General features: G+C 43.1%; 1 protein-coding gene and 1 long non-coding RNA gene across 3 annotated transcripts in view; one reads left to right on the forward strand and one right to left on the reverse strand.

The window, feature by feature from the left end:
* Window positions 1–2,000: 2,000 nt before the first annotated feature.
* LOC134516512 (uncharacterized) lies at window positions 2,001–5,989 on the reverse strand. The gene is made up of 3 exons (XR_010071344.1): window positions 5,882–5,989; window positions 5,668–5,788; window positions 2,001–2,261 (listed from the first exon to the last, which is right to left on the reverse strand). It is a non-coding gene; the product is annotated as an uncharacterized LOC134516512 (long non-coding RNA).
* Window positions 5,990–6,406: 417 nt separating this feature from the next.
* EIF2AK3 (eukaryotic translation initiation factor 2 alpha kinase 3) overlaps window positions 6,407–17,253 on the forward strand; it is a 45,524-nt gene continuing 34,677 nt past the window's right edge. Inside the window, exons 1-2 of one of the 2 annotated variants that reach the window (XM_063336037.1) lie at window positions 6,407–6,441; window positions 13,409–13,538. Coding sequence is in view for 1 of the 2 variants with exons in the window: in XM_063336036.1 (XP_063192106.1) it covers window positions 6,583–6,860; window positions 13,409–13,538 (408 nt within the window). In the remaining variant the exon portion in view is untranslated. The other variant, XM_063336036.1, reaches the window with a different exon arrangement.

Here is a 17,253-nt window from a genome sequence, read left to right on the forward strand (position 1 = left end):
ATTTTTTTCCCCTCTATTCTGGGTTGGCATCTGCTGAAACCCTTTGTGAAGAATACCAAGAGAGGCAGACGAACCTCCAAGTACCTGTGCACCTGGGGGACACGTTAGGACCACGCAGAGGCATCTCAGTTTCTCTCCAGGTTGCAGTCCCACCAAGATGAATAAGCATTACAAGTATTTATCACTCACTATTCACTCCAAGGCCAGACCACAATGTGTAGAGAATAATACATATTTCATTATTATTATTTGCACAACAGAAGAGCTGCTGTTGGCTTTTTTCTTTTTTTAAATTCTGTGCATGACCGACTTGTTCTGTTGCCAACCTCTGCGATTCTGATGTGATTTTTAAGGGCTAGAAACGTTTCCTTTTGTTTTCCCTGGGCCGGCACAGCAGTCTTTGAACAATGGGGTGGTATTTCAACAAAGACTCCATTATTGCTGCCCAGGCTTATCTCAGCGCGGTATGGCCTCACCTTTCTGTGCAGAGCAGGTGACTTGCTATTAAGAGCAGCGCGTGATTGCTGTACAGTCGTTCGGTGTTTTCTGATAGCTGGCAACGATCTTTCCTGCAAGTTACACATCTTAGAGTGTAAATACGGCCATCCAGTGGGATATATACTTCAGAAAGAATCAGACCTAAGTACTGTGTTCTTCCACAATGCATTAATGGTAAAACTGAAGGAGCAGCTGACTGGGTTTGGGGTTTCTCCTTTCAGTATCCTGAATGTTTGACTGCTGCCTGAAATGAAAAACAGTCACGAGGGTTTTACACCGATTCAGGAAGCCCATCCTTACATGCGGGCATCTCTCAAATCCCACCAGAATGGGGAGTGTTAGCCCAGAAGTTAAGTGTGGGGCGATAAACCTGTTTGTACTCTAACAGCAACGGCTGATGGCTTTGGCTTGAAACACATTGTGCAGTGCACATGCCTGGAGGAAAGCAAACATTTCCACTTACAGATAATGGGTCTTTCTGTGGGCAATTTATCTGAATCTGCTGGTGAGTTACAGTTCCAGCAAATGCAGGAAAATCTCTCATTTACGGTGTGCTGAGCCTTGCCTATGCACAAAAAGAAGGCGTTGGACATTTTAGAAATGGATTTTCTTTCAAGATTCAGCAACAACCAGCACCGTTTGCAAACAGCTCAAAGTCCTTTTGTACAAGCCTGGTTTTGCCCCGTGTCAAAGCCTCTCTAGGAGCCAACTCTCATTCTCTCTGCTTCAGTACGGAGGGAGTTGTTTGAATCTGCTTTGTTTGAATGGACATTTTGCTTGTCGAACAGAGTGGTAACTGCGAGGTGTTAACCCTAGCGAAATGCCTCGCTGATGAAGGGAGTAGCTTGGACCATCAGGGTGGCAAAGGGTGGCTGCATGATTCTGGGTGCTGAATTCTGTGTCTGAGCCTGGAATTACATGTTAGGAAATTACACAGTAGCTGAGATAACAGCTTGCTGTTGACAAAATGGGAAGATCCCGCTCTTTACTCCCTTCACCCACCATCCACTCTCAACGTGGGTGCAGAGTTTATGTTGGCTCTGGCATTCCTCTGACCCTGTGCTGACTCACCTTGCCACACAGGCAGAAAGAACAGTTTCTTCTTGCCAGGTAAGTGAGGATGAACTGGGTCTGCCCAACTTAACATGTATCTCTGAAGGGGAGTTTTGTAACTGGCTTAAGCTGCTCTGGTCTAAGACAGCTGTGTCCCCAAAAAGGAGCATTCCCACCCTCCAGTCCATCACTTGCCAAGTTTTCCTGCTGCTTCCATGTGTTGGCAGAGAGCTGTTTTTTCTGAAAGGTAATGCAACCTACAAAATCAGTTTTCCTTGACCTTTCCGGAGGAAGGCAGCGAGATCAACCAGTTGGGACCATCTTCTGCAGCAGACATAGCCCAGCTTAAACCTGTTGCAAAAGTGCATGATAACCTGGGTGAAATCCTAGCAAAGGCACAGCAGTCTCTGGGTGTCAGACGTGTTTATTCGATTAACAGTATATCTCACTTCATAAGACATGAAAGAGATAAAAAACAACCAAATCTACGAAGGTAAAACTTCACAAACTCACTGGAGAAACCAAGTGGAAGATCGAGCATTTCTAACTCATCTTTCCAGATAAGCTCCCTTTCTGGTTGGCAGTGGGTCTCCAAGCCTGTCATGTCCCAGCAATTGCATTCTTGCTACTTTATTTTTTATCCTGCAAACTGCAGTTCAGTGACATTTCCTCTGAATAACACCAACTTCACCGCTTGTCTCCGGTTTGATCTGTTGGATGAAGAATTGCTTGGTTTTATTCTGCTTGTGAAAAGACATCAGCAGGGGCGCTGCTACACTAATTAAAACATATGCAGCTTTTTGACAGTCTGAATTTTCCTGAGGGAAAAGGCAGGCTATAAATTGTAATTTTGCAGGGGACTACGAATGGCCCTTGGTACAGGGCAGCCACGAGGTGGCATGCTGGGCTTTCGCTGCTGCACCTCGCTAGTCTGAGAGCAAGTTATTCAAGAAAATCGGGCAGATCTTTAGTGGAGTTACGTAAAACACCATTCCTATTAACATCCATCCCTCCTGCAAGAACAAGCTTTGATTTCCACATAAATGGCTGGTCAGATTTAAAGTTATTGTCATATGATTGAAATAGATCTCTTATGTCAGTCAGTCAAAACAGAATGGAGAATGTGAGTCATGCTTTGCAAAAAAGCAGGAAGTTTGTTTTTGTTGGCACAAATTTTTAATACAGAGAGAAAATTATATGGCTGTATTGCAGTGTTTTTCTAAGGAATTTGTGAATAACACTGCCCATGCCTTAGAGAAATGTTTCCAAAAGAGAAAAGCAAGGACTTGTAGATTACAATTGTTAATTCCTTACGCCTCAGTGGTAAGGAATCTAGGAGGAGTCTAGAAGAAAACACGGACTCCCTTGAAAACTGTTAGAGCCCTCGTAAGATCAAAGGCTGCAATGGGAAGACTGCTGATCTGGGACAGGGAGGTGGGAGGAAGTACAAGAGAATGAGGTAATACTCATGGGTGTGATAGGGACACTTGCACAAGGCTGTTATTGTTTTGCCTTAAGCATAATAAACCTTCATGAACCAGCACAAAGGTAGAAGTGCAAGTCTATTTGTAAAGTACTCTGATATTCTGAAACTCGCTGGGGTCTGTGGTTACTGCGTATCTGTCTCTAAGCCCCTTGAATAACTAGTAGGAAAATAGATAAGTTACTGTAGAGGGCACGGCACAGAACTAGTTTTTCTGCACAATCTATAAATATAATGGAGTTTAAAATTTAAATATATTAGTTACCCTTCAATGTGACTGTTCAAAACACCACTATGCAAGAAAGATTAATTTAAATGGGAGCAGGTGCAGGGGAGGGCTAGTGAGATGAAGGGGGGAGCAGAGAGCCAAAAGTGTAAGGGAAGAATAAAAGCCCTTTGGCTTGGTTTGCATAGCAAAACAGAAGGAATTTAATTACTCTTTATAAACATACGAACGGGTAGACAGTCGAGAGAGGAGTTATCTAGATAAAGAAAATAATAGCACAAGACCATATGGGTACAATAATAAAATGTCATTTAAGTTACTAAAAATGGCATGAGCAGTTTGGCATGCGGCACAAGGTAAACTCTTTTGGACTTCGTTATAATGAAGTAAGTAAAAAAAAAAAAAATCTCTGGATTGCAGTTCAGTGGTTGTCTGGGGAGCAGTGTTCATGAGCTGACTTTGCATACATCTGGTGTTTTAAAAGAGCTGTATTTCCAACTCATCAGAAAGTACGAGTGCAAGCAGAAAGAAAAATTTAGGTAGAAGGACAATTTAGGACAATTACAAGCTCTTCAAAAAGAGTTCACTGAGCATTCAAAGAGACACAATTTCAAAATCAAGAGAGAAAGTACATTGACAATTTGTGTTTTATTAGTGGACTGGAGAGAGTGATTAAAAATGAAAAATAAATAGCCAAAAATGGGGAAAGCAGGAAATAAACACATGTTGGTATAAATGACCACATAAGTTATGAGAAGCAGATTAGTTATTGAAAGTGAAGCACATAAAAGGAAATCCATAGCTGGTAAGGCTAAATCCCAGAAAACCTTAGTACAGGCCCATTACTACATGGACATGATTAAAATGTCAATAATGAGGCAGATGTGTTCATTGAACATTTATGATCTATGTTTGTAAAGAAGCAGGAAGATATGCGGGTGGATTACTTAACAGTGATGTGATAAATATGAGTCCATTAGTAACCAATGAAGCTCTTGCCTTCTAGGGATAACTGTGGTCCAGTAGCTCTGAAACAGCTGTCTGCGGAGACCCCTTTTCTGTTGATGTTCATCTTTGGTAAACCTTGATATGCTAGGGAAATTCTGGAAAGCTAAAAGCATACCAGGTTGGTATCTGTCTTCAGAAAGGACAGGTGTATGATCTGTAGTAAATGTAGATGTAAGAACAGTTCCTGGCTAAATACCAAAATAAGACGGTATGTGACTCAGATTAAAAAATTAGTAATGCCAGTCAAAGGTCTAATAGAAATCTCATTTCATGCTTCAAGAAGACAACAAAAAATTAAATTTTCTCTGGAAGCTGTAATAAACTCTTTAAAGGATTTTTACTTAGAACTGCACAATATTTTAATGAAAAATAAAGGGTAATAAAGCATCAGTTAAGCATATATTAAACACTGGCCACATAGAATTATTTTTTCTAGAACTGATTATAACTCAATAATGTAACGGTATCCCTCCGGGATCATGTATACTGTACTACACATGTAAGCAATATTTTCATTAGTCATTTGGAAGTTAATACAAAATCACTCCTAATACAATTTGCAGATGACAACCGCATCAGCAGGGTGGTACCATCAGGATGACAAGGGCCGTTGTTCAAAACACAGTCTGGATAAAGGGACTGCCTCATAAGACAATCAAATGGAAAGCCACGCATCTCAGGTAAGCACATGTACACACCCACAGGGACCAGCTGGGTGAGACATGGGGGTTAGAGGCATTGTGCTGTGTGCTCACGTACGGCCTACAGTCAGCCTTTGCCCCTCTGCAAAGGAGAGGCACACCTAGGGATATACTAGAGCTTTTTCTACCCGTGGATACAGATAAAGACAGCACCCTCATCTCCATATTCTGAAATGCAATGCTGAAAAAACTGGAAAAGGGGAGGGACAGAAAACTGTAATAAGGGCTAGAGGAAATGTCTTACGGTGAGAACAGAGGAGTTTGTAACTAATTTGGTTTGTAACAAAGAAGATAAAGGTGTGGCTTAATACACTACATACCTATCTCTACAGGGATGAACACTGACACAAAAAAACCTCACGGTAGCAGCACTAGGCATGGCATGATCCATTGCAGGCCACAGGCATTCTGTTGGTGTGGGCAACAGCCAGCCTCGGTGATGGGAACTGCTCCCCAGGAGCAGGAGATAAGGCAAAGGACATAATGATTCATTAACTGCTAGAAGGGGGAAAAACGGTCCCCGAAGAATGCAGAGGTGTTACCTGCTTGATAAAGGAAACCAAAATCTGTGAATACATGGAGCAACCATGAGTTGAATTTACCACATATGGCTTCCAAGGCTGCCATGATGCTTAGCTAAGACACTGAGGCAGCCATTCATGGGCCCGTTGGTCATCGTGCTGTGCCACATTACGTACCTACCCAGCTAACCTCGTCCACTGGCGTGTCCGTTAACTGGGGAATGATCTCCTGAGGGAAGCAGTCGATGCCACCGTGCCCTTTCCTGAAGGAGACGAGGCGTTTGGCTGGAGAAGGTGCCTAAAGCAACATAAACCACCGGCCTCAGGAGGGGAACGGCCGCTACGAGCACCTCAGCAGAGCCTGTACGTGTCGGTGTGAGTATAGACCTACCTACGCGCGCCCTCGCCCCGCCCGGCCGTTGCCTCACACCGCCCGGGGGAACATGGCGGTCCCCGAGGCCGGCGCGCGGCGCCCCCCGCCGTTCCCGCCCGACGCGTCCATTTCGCCCCGGAGGGGCCCGTTACCCGTCCCCTCACCCCCGTCCCCGCGCGCCGGATGGTGCGCGCCGCTGTCCCCGCCCTGCCGGCACGGAGGAAGAGCCACGTCTCCAGCCCGGCCGAGGGCCGGCCGGGAAGGGGCGGTGCCGCGCCACCCGGCGCGCCAGTCAGCGGCACGTGTGGCGAGGCGGCTCCGCCAATCCCTGAGCGGGTCGGTGAATCATGCGCTTTCGATTGGTCGGAGCAGCGACGGAGGGAGGGGAAGAGAGCGGCGTGACTCCAATTGGCCCCGCGGCTCTGTTGACAAACACCGCTTCTTCCCGCCCTCTCCGCTGGCCTCCCCCAATCAAGAGGCAGCGGCGGGCGGAGCGGCGTGGCGCCGGACCAATGGGCTGCTTCCCCGCCGCAGAGGGGCGGGCGGCGGTGCCGGGGGCGGTTGCGCGCGGAGTGCCGGTACGTGGCGGCGGGCGGGGTGGGGCGGGGCAGCGCGGGGAGGGCTGCGGCGCGCGGCGGGCGCCCATTCTGTGGCGGCGGCGTTGGCGGCAGCGTTCATGTCCTAACGGCCGGTGGCGGCGGGCGAGGCGGGGCCCCTCCATGCGGGGGCCGCGGTGCCGCAGCGCTCTGGCCGCCTTCACCTTGCTGTTGTTGCTGTTGGGGGTGGCGGCAGGCGGCCCGGAGCCGCCGCCGCCGCCGTTGGCGGGCGATGCCGCGGCTGTGGAGGCCGCTTTTGGGTTGGGGGCGTCCGCCGCTCCCGCCGCGCTGCCGGCCGGTCCCGCTGATGTGACGGTGGAGGACGATGAGGCCGGTGTGGCCCCCGCGGCGCCCGGCGAGCAGGAGCCTGAGGAGAGCGCAGAGGCCCGTACCGGCGGCAGGTGGGCGACGGGGTGGGGGGTTTGTCGGTGACTGGGATGAGGGTCAGTGCCTGGGCCGGGGTAGGAGCCCGCCCCGGTGGGCGGGGGGTCAATGCCTGAGGCTGCTGAGGGGTTGTCGGCCGTCTGGGCGGGGGGGTCAGTGCGTGGAGGTGCTGGGGAGGGGTTTGTCGCCCAGTTTGGGGTGCTTGGCGGGGGTCAGTGCCTCGGGGGAGAGGGGGGACGGCGTCTATAGTCGGTGTCTGGGGGTGCTGGGGAAGCGGGGGGCTGTCTCCAGGTTGGGAATCAGCAGCTGGGGGTGCTGGGGAGGGGGGCGGTGGGCGGCAAAGGAGCTGCAGGGTCCCGGGGGTCGTGCGTGGGGAAGGGGGGGGGTGCAGAGGCGGGCTCGGAGGGGTGCGCCGCGGGGAATAGCGCTGAGCAGGGTCAGTAGTTCGGGAAGAGTGGAGAAGGCAGGCGGGAGAGTTGGGCTGTGGGTTGTTTATAGAGGGAGCGGTGTGTTGGGAAGGGGGTGCGTGGAGAAACAAGGGTGCCGCAAGCTGGTGCGTGGGTTTGAGCTGTGGGGACAGGCAGGGAAGTATCTGAAGGTGGGAGGTGAGGCAAAGGGGTGGAAGAGACGAGTCCCGCCATGGCACTGGAATGGGCCCTGCAGTAGTGGACAGGCTGGGGCGAGGGGGGGACTGGCAGTAAGGAGAGGGTACTTCAGGACCTCACCATCGCTAAGGTACTTGCTCTTTTCTATGGTTGTTAGCAGGGAGAATGGGTGCCTTAATTCTTAGACAAATACGCTGCCGGATGTCATGCTAAGTGACATCTGGCCGGTCTACTTACCCTGATAATACCAAGTCTCGATCCCTTCCTTGACTCGTTACCGCAAGGCAGTGCTGTGCCCGCGGGAAGGAGACCCACAAGCGCTGCATCTGTAGTCTAAACTCTTTCCAACACCTGCAACTCACAGTTGTTCAGAGCGTTGTATGCCTTTCTGCCATCTTTTTCTTTTAAAGAAAATACGGTTCTCCTGTTTACTTAATTGTCTTGTTAGACACAGACCCTGGTGTATGCTTGAAGGGAAGCCAAACATGCAAGACAAATTGCTGAACAAGTTTCAGAATGTAACAAGAGGAAATAAAATCCTTAATAACTGCATGTGGCAAGAAGCTCTGGCAAAAGAAAGATTTTAATGAATGACTCAAGTGCAGAAATGTTACTGAGCTGTTTCTAGTCTGCTTCTGAATTGGCTGAGAAAGATGAGGTGATAAGCCACAGCCAGAGTTTAACGGAAGAAGAGCATGACTAAATGCCTGCTATATTTGAGAACCTGTTCTAGAAACGAAAAGCTGTAAGCTGTTTGTTAGTGTAGCTGAGCATTCACTTAGAGTAAGAAACTGGCTGATAACTTGGGACGTTGTTTTCTTTGAGGAAAATCTATTGACTTTTTTGGTGATAATCATTCTTTTGTGTATCAGCTCATCAAAATCCTACCTAGTTTATTACAATTCCACTATATTCAATTTTTAGTAAGACCTTCATTTATTTAGCCCTGAAAATATTTAAAAAGGGATTTCAGTTTGACTAGTAGAGCTAAGTAAAATACACTAAAGATTGTTCAATTTAGTAGTTTAAGACTGAGATGAAATGTCGCTGTTCTCTAATTGATCGATGTATAGGAATAGATTTGCTGTCATCAAATAAAAATAGCATGGTTGCCTGGCCACAGTATTTGCCTGCATTTCTTTATTTTTTTCATCTGTGAGAACTCTACTCACCTCAGCTAATTATTCTTCAGGAATCAAATATCTATGTAATATAGCAGGCCAGTATAATCTGAAAAAAAACCCCAAACAAACAACCACGACAAAACTAAAATCCCAAAAACAAACCCCAGCTGTTTTTGCTGTACGTGAATGAATATAATCATCTTGGGTTTGAGGATTTTTTAATTTCCTAGAAGAAAATGTATGGGTTAGTGAATTACTGTGCTCTTAACATCCAAATATGCAGGTTTTGAAATTGGAATAGCTGCTTAAGAGTTCAAGTTTGACAAACAGTCCTATTTGCAATGTCCCTACTGGCTTTTGAGGGTGGCCTTTTTATTAGAGTTGTGGGGTGTTTTTTTAAACTGAAACAGGAATAGTGATAAATGTTGTACCAAAGCAATGACAAATTCTGCCATGTTTTTCTAACAAAACCAGCTAATTTGAATACATATTTTTTTTTGCACAGTGAAAGGGTGTAGATGAGCTAAATAAGTGTTCCTTCTCTATCCTGTTTACATCTTCCCTTGCAATCTTAGGCCTTTTCTTCTGTTTGTAGGTAAAGCAGATACCTTCACTTCTGTAATGTAGAACAGAGCTGTGTTCAGGCCACCTGATCTCAAAATATGTGCTGTGTTCATGACGAAATATAAACAATGGTTTTAAGGCCCAGGTCTGGCCTTTTGTCAATGTATGTGGAAGTTTGTGGTAGATATTTTGCATAGTTTCAAGGAGGAACATTATAACTGCGCTTCAATAACAAGCTTATGTCTGTGAGCGAAAAAGGATAGGAAATGGTAAGAAAACATTTTCATTTAACCATAGAGGCTGTTTGTAGATGATCGGCTTGGGGGAAGTATGTCCAGATGTGTTTTCATGTTGACAAAGTGCAAATAAAATCTGACTATATAGAGTTAGCTTAGTCTCTGTCAGCTGCTGTGATTACAGAAACCTTGGTATGTGCCATACTCTGCTGGCCCCATGGTTTAGTCTTTCTGCTAGCCATCTGTAAGGGCCCAGAAGGGATTTTCTTCTCCTTCATTACTTGGTTCATAATATGTTCTGGAGCATCAGCTGGAGGCAAGGTGATGTACGTAAGCATCTTCATCATTTTACTGATGTTCGTTTTTCAGGTTCCTGGTTGATGGGTCTTGGGATTTAAGTTACTGCCTAGTTTGGAGTGATTTCTGTATCTTTTTGTTCTGTACAAGGCTTGCGGAGACTACTGCAATTCTGGTTTTCTCTTGGTGTTTGAGGTTTTTTTTCCTTCTCTAGTATGTGTGTGATGTTATTCACTCACTAGTATACTCTGTGACTGGGTTGTATTAAGTGTTTTGTGTGGCATGGTGTGCATAATTGAGGTCTAGTTTGATAGTGTTCGTAGAAAACTTGTATGATGTTGGAAGTTGTCTCCTTTGGTCAAGGTAGTCCTTAAGCTTTACCCCAGTCAGGAGGTGGTGTTGATATAGCCAGTGATAAGATATTGTTTTGCAGAGAATAACAGAGTTTCTCAGGCTTAACCAAAAGAGAAGCGAACATGGGAATTCCTTTTTCTTGCAACTTGTTGTTTACGTGTCCCAAAGATGCATCCAGAGTGTCACTGTTTCAGTTCAGTGTAATGGAATTGCAGGTACAGTCCTAACCTCTTCAGCCAGCAAAGGCTTGCAAAGAGATGGCTAAAAGGATGGCTCTTTATTCTTCAATCATGGCCATATTCTACCGGTGTTTGTAAGAATTTGCTGTAAGAATTTGGCATAATATGCTACAGTAAACTCACAACTGTGTGGTGACAAAAAGCAAGTTGCCTGCCTGTTTTTAAGCTCTGAAACAGTTTCTTGAAGTAGTTGCCCAAATTGCTTTTATCAGGCTGTGTTAATCTAGTGCTTGATTAGATTACCTGAAAGATGGGAAGATCTCTTGGCACCACTTCATACTCTCAGTACGCAAAGCTGCAAGCAGTGGATTCTCACATAGAAAGGGGGAAAACATGAAAAAAGGAGAATCTGATAGTGAGAAAGTATAACACTAGCATGGGTCTAGGGCATGTGTAGACAAATTGCAGATTTTATACCAATTAGAGTTCGAGTGACAGGATTTTAACTTACTGGATTCAGTCAGAGATGGGGAGAACAGGTATTAAGATCTTAATTTATAGAAAAATAAAGTAAGTAACGAAGGTTTTTATACCAGAGTAAGGATTTTTAGCAGTTAGTTTCTGTCACATGGGATTATTGATGAAGAGCAAGATGAAAATGGGACCAGAAACATGACTATTTAGTTCAAAACAAATCAGTCATTAAAAAAACAGAGACAAATGAATGTTTTTCTTGCACCTAGTTCTAATTCCAAAGGTAGCCGTGTGGAAGATCTAGGTATAGCTGAGCCGGTCCTCTTCCCATGTCTTATTGAAGAGTTTGCTCAGTAGGTGGAGTTTGTGAAACAAAGTCCACTGTAGAGCTGGTGGCCAAGGGGACTCATGAAGAGTACCAGGAGAAGTTAGGTTTTTTCTGGTATGCAGAAACGGTTCGATAAACCAGTTTTTCAAAGTGTGTGCTATTGGTACAAAGATTTCATCTGAAGGCATGATTATTCTCCCAATCCCACCACCTTTCCTTATCAGCTAAACTTAAAACTTAAGTGCGGTTACACCACAATTTGAGTGGCTGGAGATCACAATGCAAGTACAGATTCCAAAACTGCTGTCTTGGGTGGTGGTGGTGAGGGTTAAATAATGAGATAACTCTCGGGGAAGGTTGAGGTTTGCATCTGGTGGGGGAAGATAGTAAGGAAAGGTAAGATAGAAGGGCATAAAACATTTGTTACTTGAGGGAGAAGTCAAGCAGGAAGAAATACACAAAAGGAAAATAACAGGAGTAGATGGGAAGGATTTCACAGTCTTGACTTCAGTGATAATGCCAAAACTCCCTCCATTCTATCTACACCACCTTTTTTATAACCTAGTTGCTAGCTGGATCAACATAAAATTTAAATAGACCCACTTGGAATAATATTTTTATGCAATACTGGAGGGCTTCAGATAAATTGTTTTACCATAAAGCAAACAGATTCTGTTACAAGTGTGTCCAAGGCCCTTAGTGTGTGCGCACTTGTTTATGGTGCTTGAGAATAGATAGTCTCCTGCAATCTGGTTTATCATTAACCCAGTCTAGGTTTCTGTACAGTTTGAATAATTGTATGTACTCAGCTTATAAAAACTCATGTGTTCTACTGTTCAAATATTTGCACAATTGGTGTTTTTCTAACAGTTTCTTAAACTAAGCTTTTGGAGGAATGGGATGCTTGGCTGCCTTCAAAAGTGTAGGAGCTGCTATGTTATTTTTGGTAAAGGTTAAAGATGTATTTAATTTTATATTTGTTAACAATATAGTGCTATAGTACTGTATAAGGTCCTATAAAATGTGTGGCTTACTTTTATATGTAAAGCTGCAATGTTTTGCATGACCTTTGTTGTAGGTGAGGCAATAAGCTGCTATCCCTGAACATGTTTTTAAGATCATGACTTTTGTTTTTCCCTCTTTAAACGATAGCCCCCATTATTTCTTCTCTAAACTTCAGCTTACTGCTCTGGTAACTTTGGACAAGTAAATATATTTGGCTTCAGTTCTACACGGTAATTTAGTGTCCCTTATTGTTTAAAGTAATGATTCATATATATGTCTGTGTGTGCGTTGCCTCCCACCTGCCCTTTCACCCCACCCAAAAATAGTTAATCTATCCATCAGGTTTATTTGCACAGTTCCTTATTGTCATTGAAATCAATGTCTATAAAGGTCTTTCTGGGTCACTACATCCAGCCCCCCTCAGTGCAAGCAGTCTGTAAAGTGATCAAGCTCTACTCACTCCTACAGCCTTTGAAGATTGGTGAGCCTGCTGCAAGCCAAAACTGGCAACACATCCCAGCTTTTTCAGGTCAGAGTGAAACAATCTTCAAGGGGAAAAAAGGCCCTTCAAAAATGCCTTGTCAGTGTGTTACCTCTGATGCGTTGTTTAGTGGTTTTGGTTTGGTTTGTTTGGGTTTTTTATTTTAATGCTTGAATTCTATCCCAATCAAAAGTGCTGATTCTAATTGTACTGCTGTGCAAGCAACAATATTTACTAAAATGGATGAGCTTCAGGTGCTGTAGAAATTGACAGCTAGCCTGCCATTGCCATGTATCCCCAGACAGACAGGCTACTTAAAGCCTAAGCTGCATGAGGCGGTTTGCTTGCGTTGTTATCTGCAGACGCTGGAGGTGGTTTCTGGTGTCCCGTGTAAACCTTAGGCAAGACTTGTTTTACTTGTTTTATTCTAAGACCTGACAAATCTCCAGGATTGCAGTGTTTCATCCAGAGGTATTGAAAGCTTAGTTGCGTCTTAGTATTTCTTACGTACTGATGTGCGGGGTTAATAGTTTCAGTCTAGGCTGTTTTGAAAGGACCAATTGAAGATCAGTGTGGAGGGACTGGGAAAAAATAGGGTCTATATTGTTTGTATAAATATCTCAAAGATCTCATTCAGTTGTGGTAACGCCTGCACGCGGGAGCAAAAAGTCAACTATCTTCCCCTGAAACTGAACTCTGAATGTCTTAATAGCATGTACATCTATGACATCCAGCAAGTGGCTTCAACTTTTCTACTTTCCCATGTTGGTTTAGGTAGGGCTACCAAGTTAAATTGCTGTTTTGCGGAATAGATAGACTTAACTTTAAAGTTGGAGTTGCACTGTGTTAAGTATAGAAAACAGCTAACAGATAAACTTCGTACTGCTGTAGTTTTGACTGAATGCTTCCAACTTGCAGATCTCTAGTAATTATCAGCACTTTGGATGGACGAATTGCTGCACTGGATCCAGAAAACAGTGGGAGAAAACAGTGGGATCTGGATGTGGGATCGGGTTCTCTTGTGTCATCCAGCCTCAGTAAACCAGAGGTAAGGCTCAATCTCTTTCCTGACTAAATCTTTAAAAATAGAATTTTCTATAATAAAACAAATGCAACTTCCTCTGTAGTTGATAGATGTTAAATAATGCAGCAAACTTAATATGGATAAAGTTTGATAGCTGTTCTCAAACTTTTTTTGGAGTGCTTACATCATGTTGCCATTTCAAACTACAGTGTGTCAGCATTTTAGTCTTGCGATTGACATATGTGATAACTTTCAAACCAGATGATGTAACTGAGTTTGGGAATTGTATGCAATTGCTGATTCAAAACGAGTTTCTTGTAATTTGAAGCAAATTAAAGGATCATCTGCTTTGTATTACTACAGTATTTTTGGCAAGTACTGGCTTTTTTTTCCCCTTAAGAAAAGCAAAAGTCCTTATGACTTAATAAATGAACAAAGGGTTGCTTTTTAATTTTTTACGTATACACTAGATAAATGGACTGCCTATAAAATAGAATGTTTGCAATGAAATAGAGCAGGAAAGGTCACCATGAACTACTGAGTGGTAAAGGGTTGCATCACTTTTGCTGATAAACTGTAAGATGGAAATCTAAGGGGTTGAATTTCTTGTTTGGTGCTATTTCCACCATCAGTTTGAATAAACTTAGGCTAGAAATTAGAAGAAAGTTTTTTGCTGATTTCCACCCCCCACCCCCCCCCCGCCCCTGCACTGGAGAAGTAAGATCCGTGTGTCATTCTCTCCTAGAATGAGGAGGAATAAATATACCAAGTAAGACGTAGTTTGTGGTGATGACAAAGTGCACAGTCCTTCACTGTCATGGATGGTTGGATTCGATGATCAGTCCCATATTGCGCTTCTGCATGATAAGCATCAGAGAATGAAAGTTGAATTCAGTGGTATTCAGACTGTATGAGCTTCTTGCATGTAGTTCTTTGTTGCTGTCTAGTTTATGTGACCTCTGTTTTGGTATAAAGAAGTCTAAGGCAAGATTTGGTCTGTTGCTGTGGTAGTGTTAATATGAGAGCTAGTAATAAGCGTCTTGGATTGCAAAGTAATGTGTATGTTAACTTGTGTTCCTTTGTTTCTGAGAGAGAATTTTATTTACGGATGCACTTTTTTCAGTCTTGTTCAGATGTATTTTTGTGTTTAAGAAAAAGCACTGTGGGGAAAAAACTTCTAGAGCATAATTTAAAAGAATCGAAAACTGTAAAAAGAACTGTAAAGAGCTCTGTTAAGAGGAAGGTGCCAGTTGTAAACTGCGGTCCTTTACAAATGTTTTTAATACTTAAAATATTGCTCTGCTATCTGTTGTTGCTGTGAATAGTTTCTGATGACCACTGTGAATATAGAACAACTGGTTATAAAACACGCATTTGAAATATGTGCAAATATGAACTTCATTTTTCAGTACAAATTAAGACACAGGCCCAGGTTTTTAAAGATTTCAAGAATGCAAGCATTTAATACTGTAGAGGTGTTTTTGCAAATCTAGATTTTGTTGTTCAACTGATCTGTCCAGAGTTTTGATCTTTTCCAGTGTGGTATGACTGTAGAAACTGAAGGTTGATGCATATACACCAAAAATTGTAGTTTGTCCATGCCATATTTAATTCTCTTCTGTGGCTACAAGTTAATAAGTTGTGGGAATCATAAAAATACAATTGTAAAGAGCGTTTGTTATGCATATAGGAAATTTCAGAGGGGCTTTCGAATTGTTGCATTTCTACAACTGCAGCCAAAAACACTGATGGATTTTGGCAGTTAAGATGCAGGGCCTGGAAGAGAACTAATTTTGGAAGTAAAACGTCTTTCTGGCCTTTTAGAAGCCGTTAAGTGTTATGAATATAGGCCTTTTTAGACTTACTGTCATGTAAACGGATGCTGTTAAGATAAGACAGAATTTAACAAGAAACAAAAGTGATGAATACCCCAAATAAACTATTTAAAGTTTAATCTGCTGTCAGTATCAGCTGAAAGACTTCATGCAGTGAATCTCACTACTTGAGTGAGTAATTGGCCTTATTAAAGTTGTTGTGACAATTCTGTTATGGGTCAAAATACTAAATTCACTAAAGTCTCAGTGTCTGTCATCTCCCCACTCTAAAGTATTTCCTTTCTGATTTGGGCATGTGGCATGTTTAAGGTTTACTCTCTCAAACTAACTATTAAGGCTTTTTCTTCCTCTTCCAACATTTTTGAGGTAAAAAAGGCCTCTGTGTCTGCAACCACAATATTATTATCTTAATCATAAATCTGTATGATTATGTAAGCTGTTAACCTACATCTTCTTGTAAGAAATGGCAGATGAGAAACTCTTTTTGCATTACACTTGCAGTGCTAAAGACTTGTGTTCTTTCAGGATGCGGAAAGTCTGTGCTGCTGTGTCTGAATTGTTTTGATGAGTTTTTCTTTTTTTAACTGTCTTGGGTGAGGATGCAGTGAGCTGTAGTTTCAGGTCCTGGTGTGAAAGCATCAATTTAATTTCCAAGTGGCTTTTAAGAAAAGACATTAGATCTTCAAACTTACAGTGTTTAATAGAATAGTAGTTACTTCCTTTGCCTAACTGTAAAATGTCAACTTGGCTGTCTGGAGCTCATGTGTTAATTAGGAAAGTGAGGTAGTAAAATTTCAAATGTTCCAGCAGCTCTGTCAAACACTTCAGATTTTGAAACTGCTGCTTATGACACTGACAAGTGAGGTGTTCATCATTTGTCATGTGAACAGATCAATTAGACAGGAAAGGCTGCTGAATTGTGTGTCTGGATAACTAAAACAGTAAAATTCATTCCTTGGCTCTAAGCTCCAACATAAAGAGTCATGGTCAGGGTGCCAAAGCTGAAAAGGTATTTCAGGTATCTGTGGTATCTGTGTTTCAGTCTTGTGCAAAAAAAATTTAAAAACTTTGTTTCCCTATCCATTGTGTTAAAATGAAGAGCCCTTTTCTATAAAAGCTGTAAGTTTACAAGTCCAAGATTTCTTGTTACTTGCACATAAATATTGCTTGTTGAAGTTCAGGGTAAAGTCATTGAATCTCAACTTTTCTGAAAGGGAGCTTACTTTTAAGGAAAACACTTTAATTTACTCTTTAAAATTTAGCTTTGTAATGAATACATCATCTGTAGTTAGACAGAAGAGAATACTTCTGGGAGAATCAGCCTGTTAAAATAATGATGCTTGATCATAGTGAAAACAGAGAAGTTCCTCCCCAGAAGTGGAAATAATTCATAGCACATCATTGCGAGACTGTTGTCGTTTACTAATGAGGGTGATACGTTCTCTTACCTGCATAGCTTTATATGAAATTACTTAATGGGCTTCTGTCTCTTTCTTTTATGAGGAGAAATTAAAGTGTGATTATGGCCGTACATTAAAATGACTGGCCGATAGTGGGTAGCATGACTGATGGGACGGGGGAGGCTGGAGAAGAGATGGAGACATAAAGAAAGACTACTCTGGGCTGGATAAATGGTAGAGATACTCCTGTGAAAAAGCTGGTATCTGATGTTTGATGTGAAAAGGGGAAAATAAGTGGGATGCTTGATGGTGATGATGTGAGAGTAACAGCTGAAAAATACATTCACGACTGTGACATGATTTTTCTTTGCACTGTCAGGAACACTGCAGGGAGTCCAACCTGACAGGGCAGCTCCAGTCATAGTAGTTTCAGTCCTCTGAACAGAAGCTGCACTGGGATGTACTCGATAAAAGTAGCTGCATTGGCTCATGATTTGGCTGTTA

This window comes from Chroicocephalus ridibundus, chromosome 5 (assembly GCF_963924245.1).
Source record: "Chroicocephalus ridibundus chromosome 5, bChrRid1.1, whole genome shotgun sequence".
NCBI classification, from domain to species: domain Eukaryota; kingdom Metazoa; phylum Chordata; class Aves; order Charadriiformes; family Laridae; genus Chroicocephalus; species Chroicocephalus ridibundus.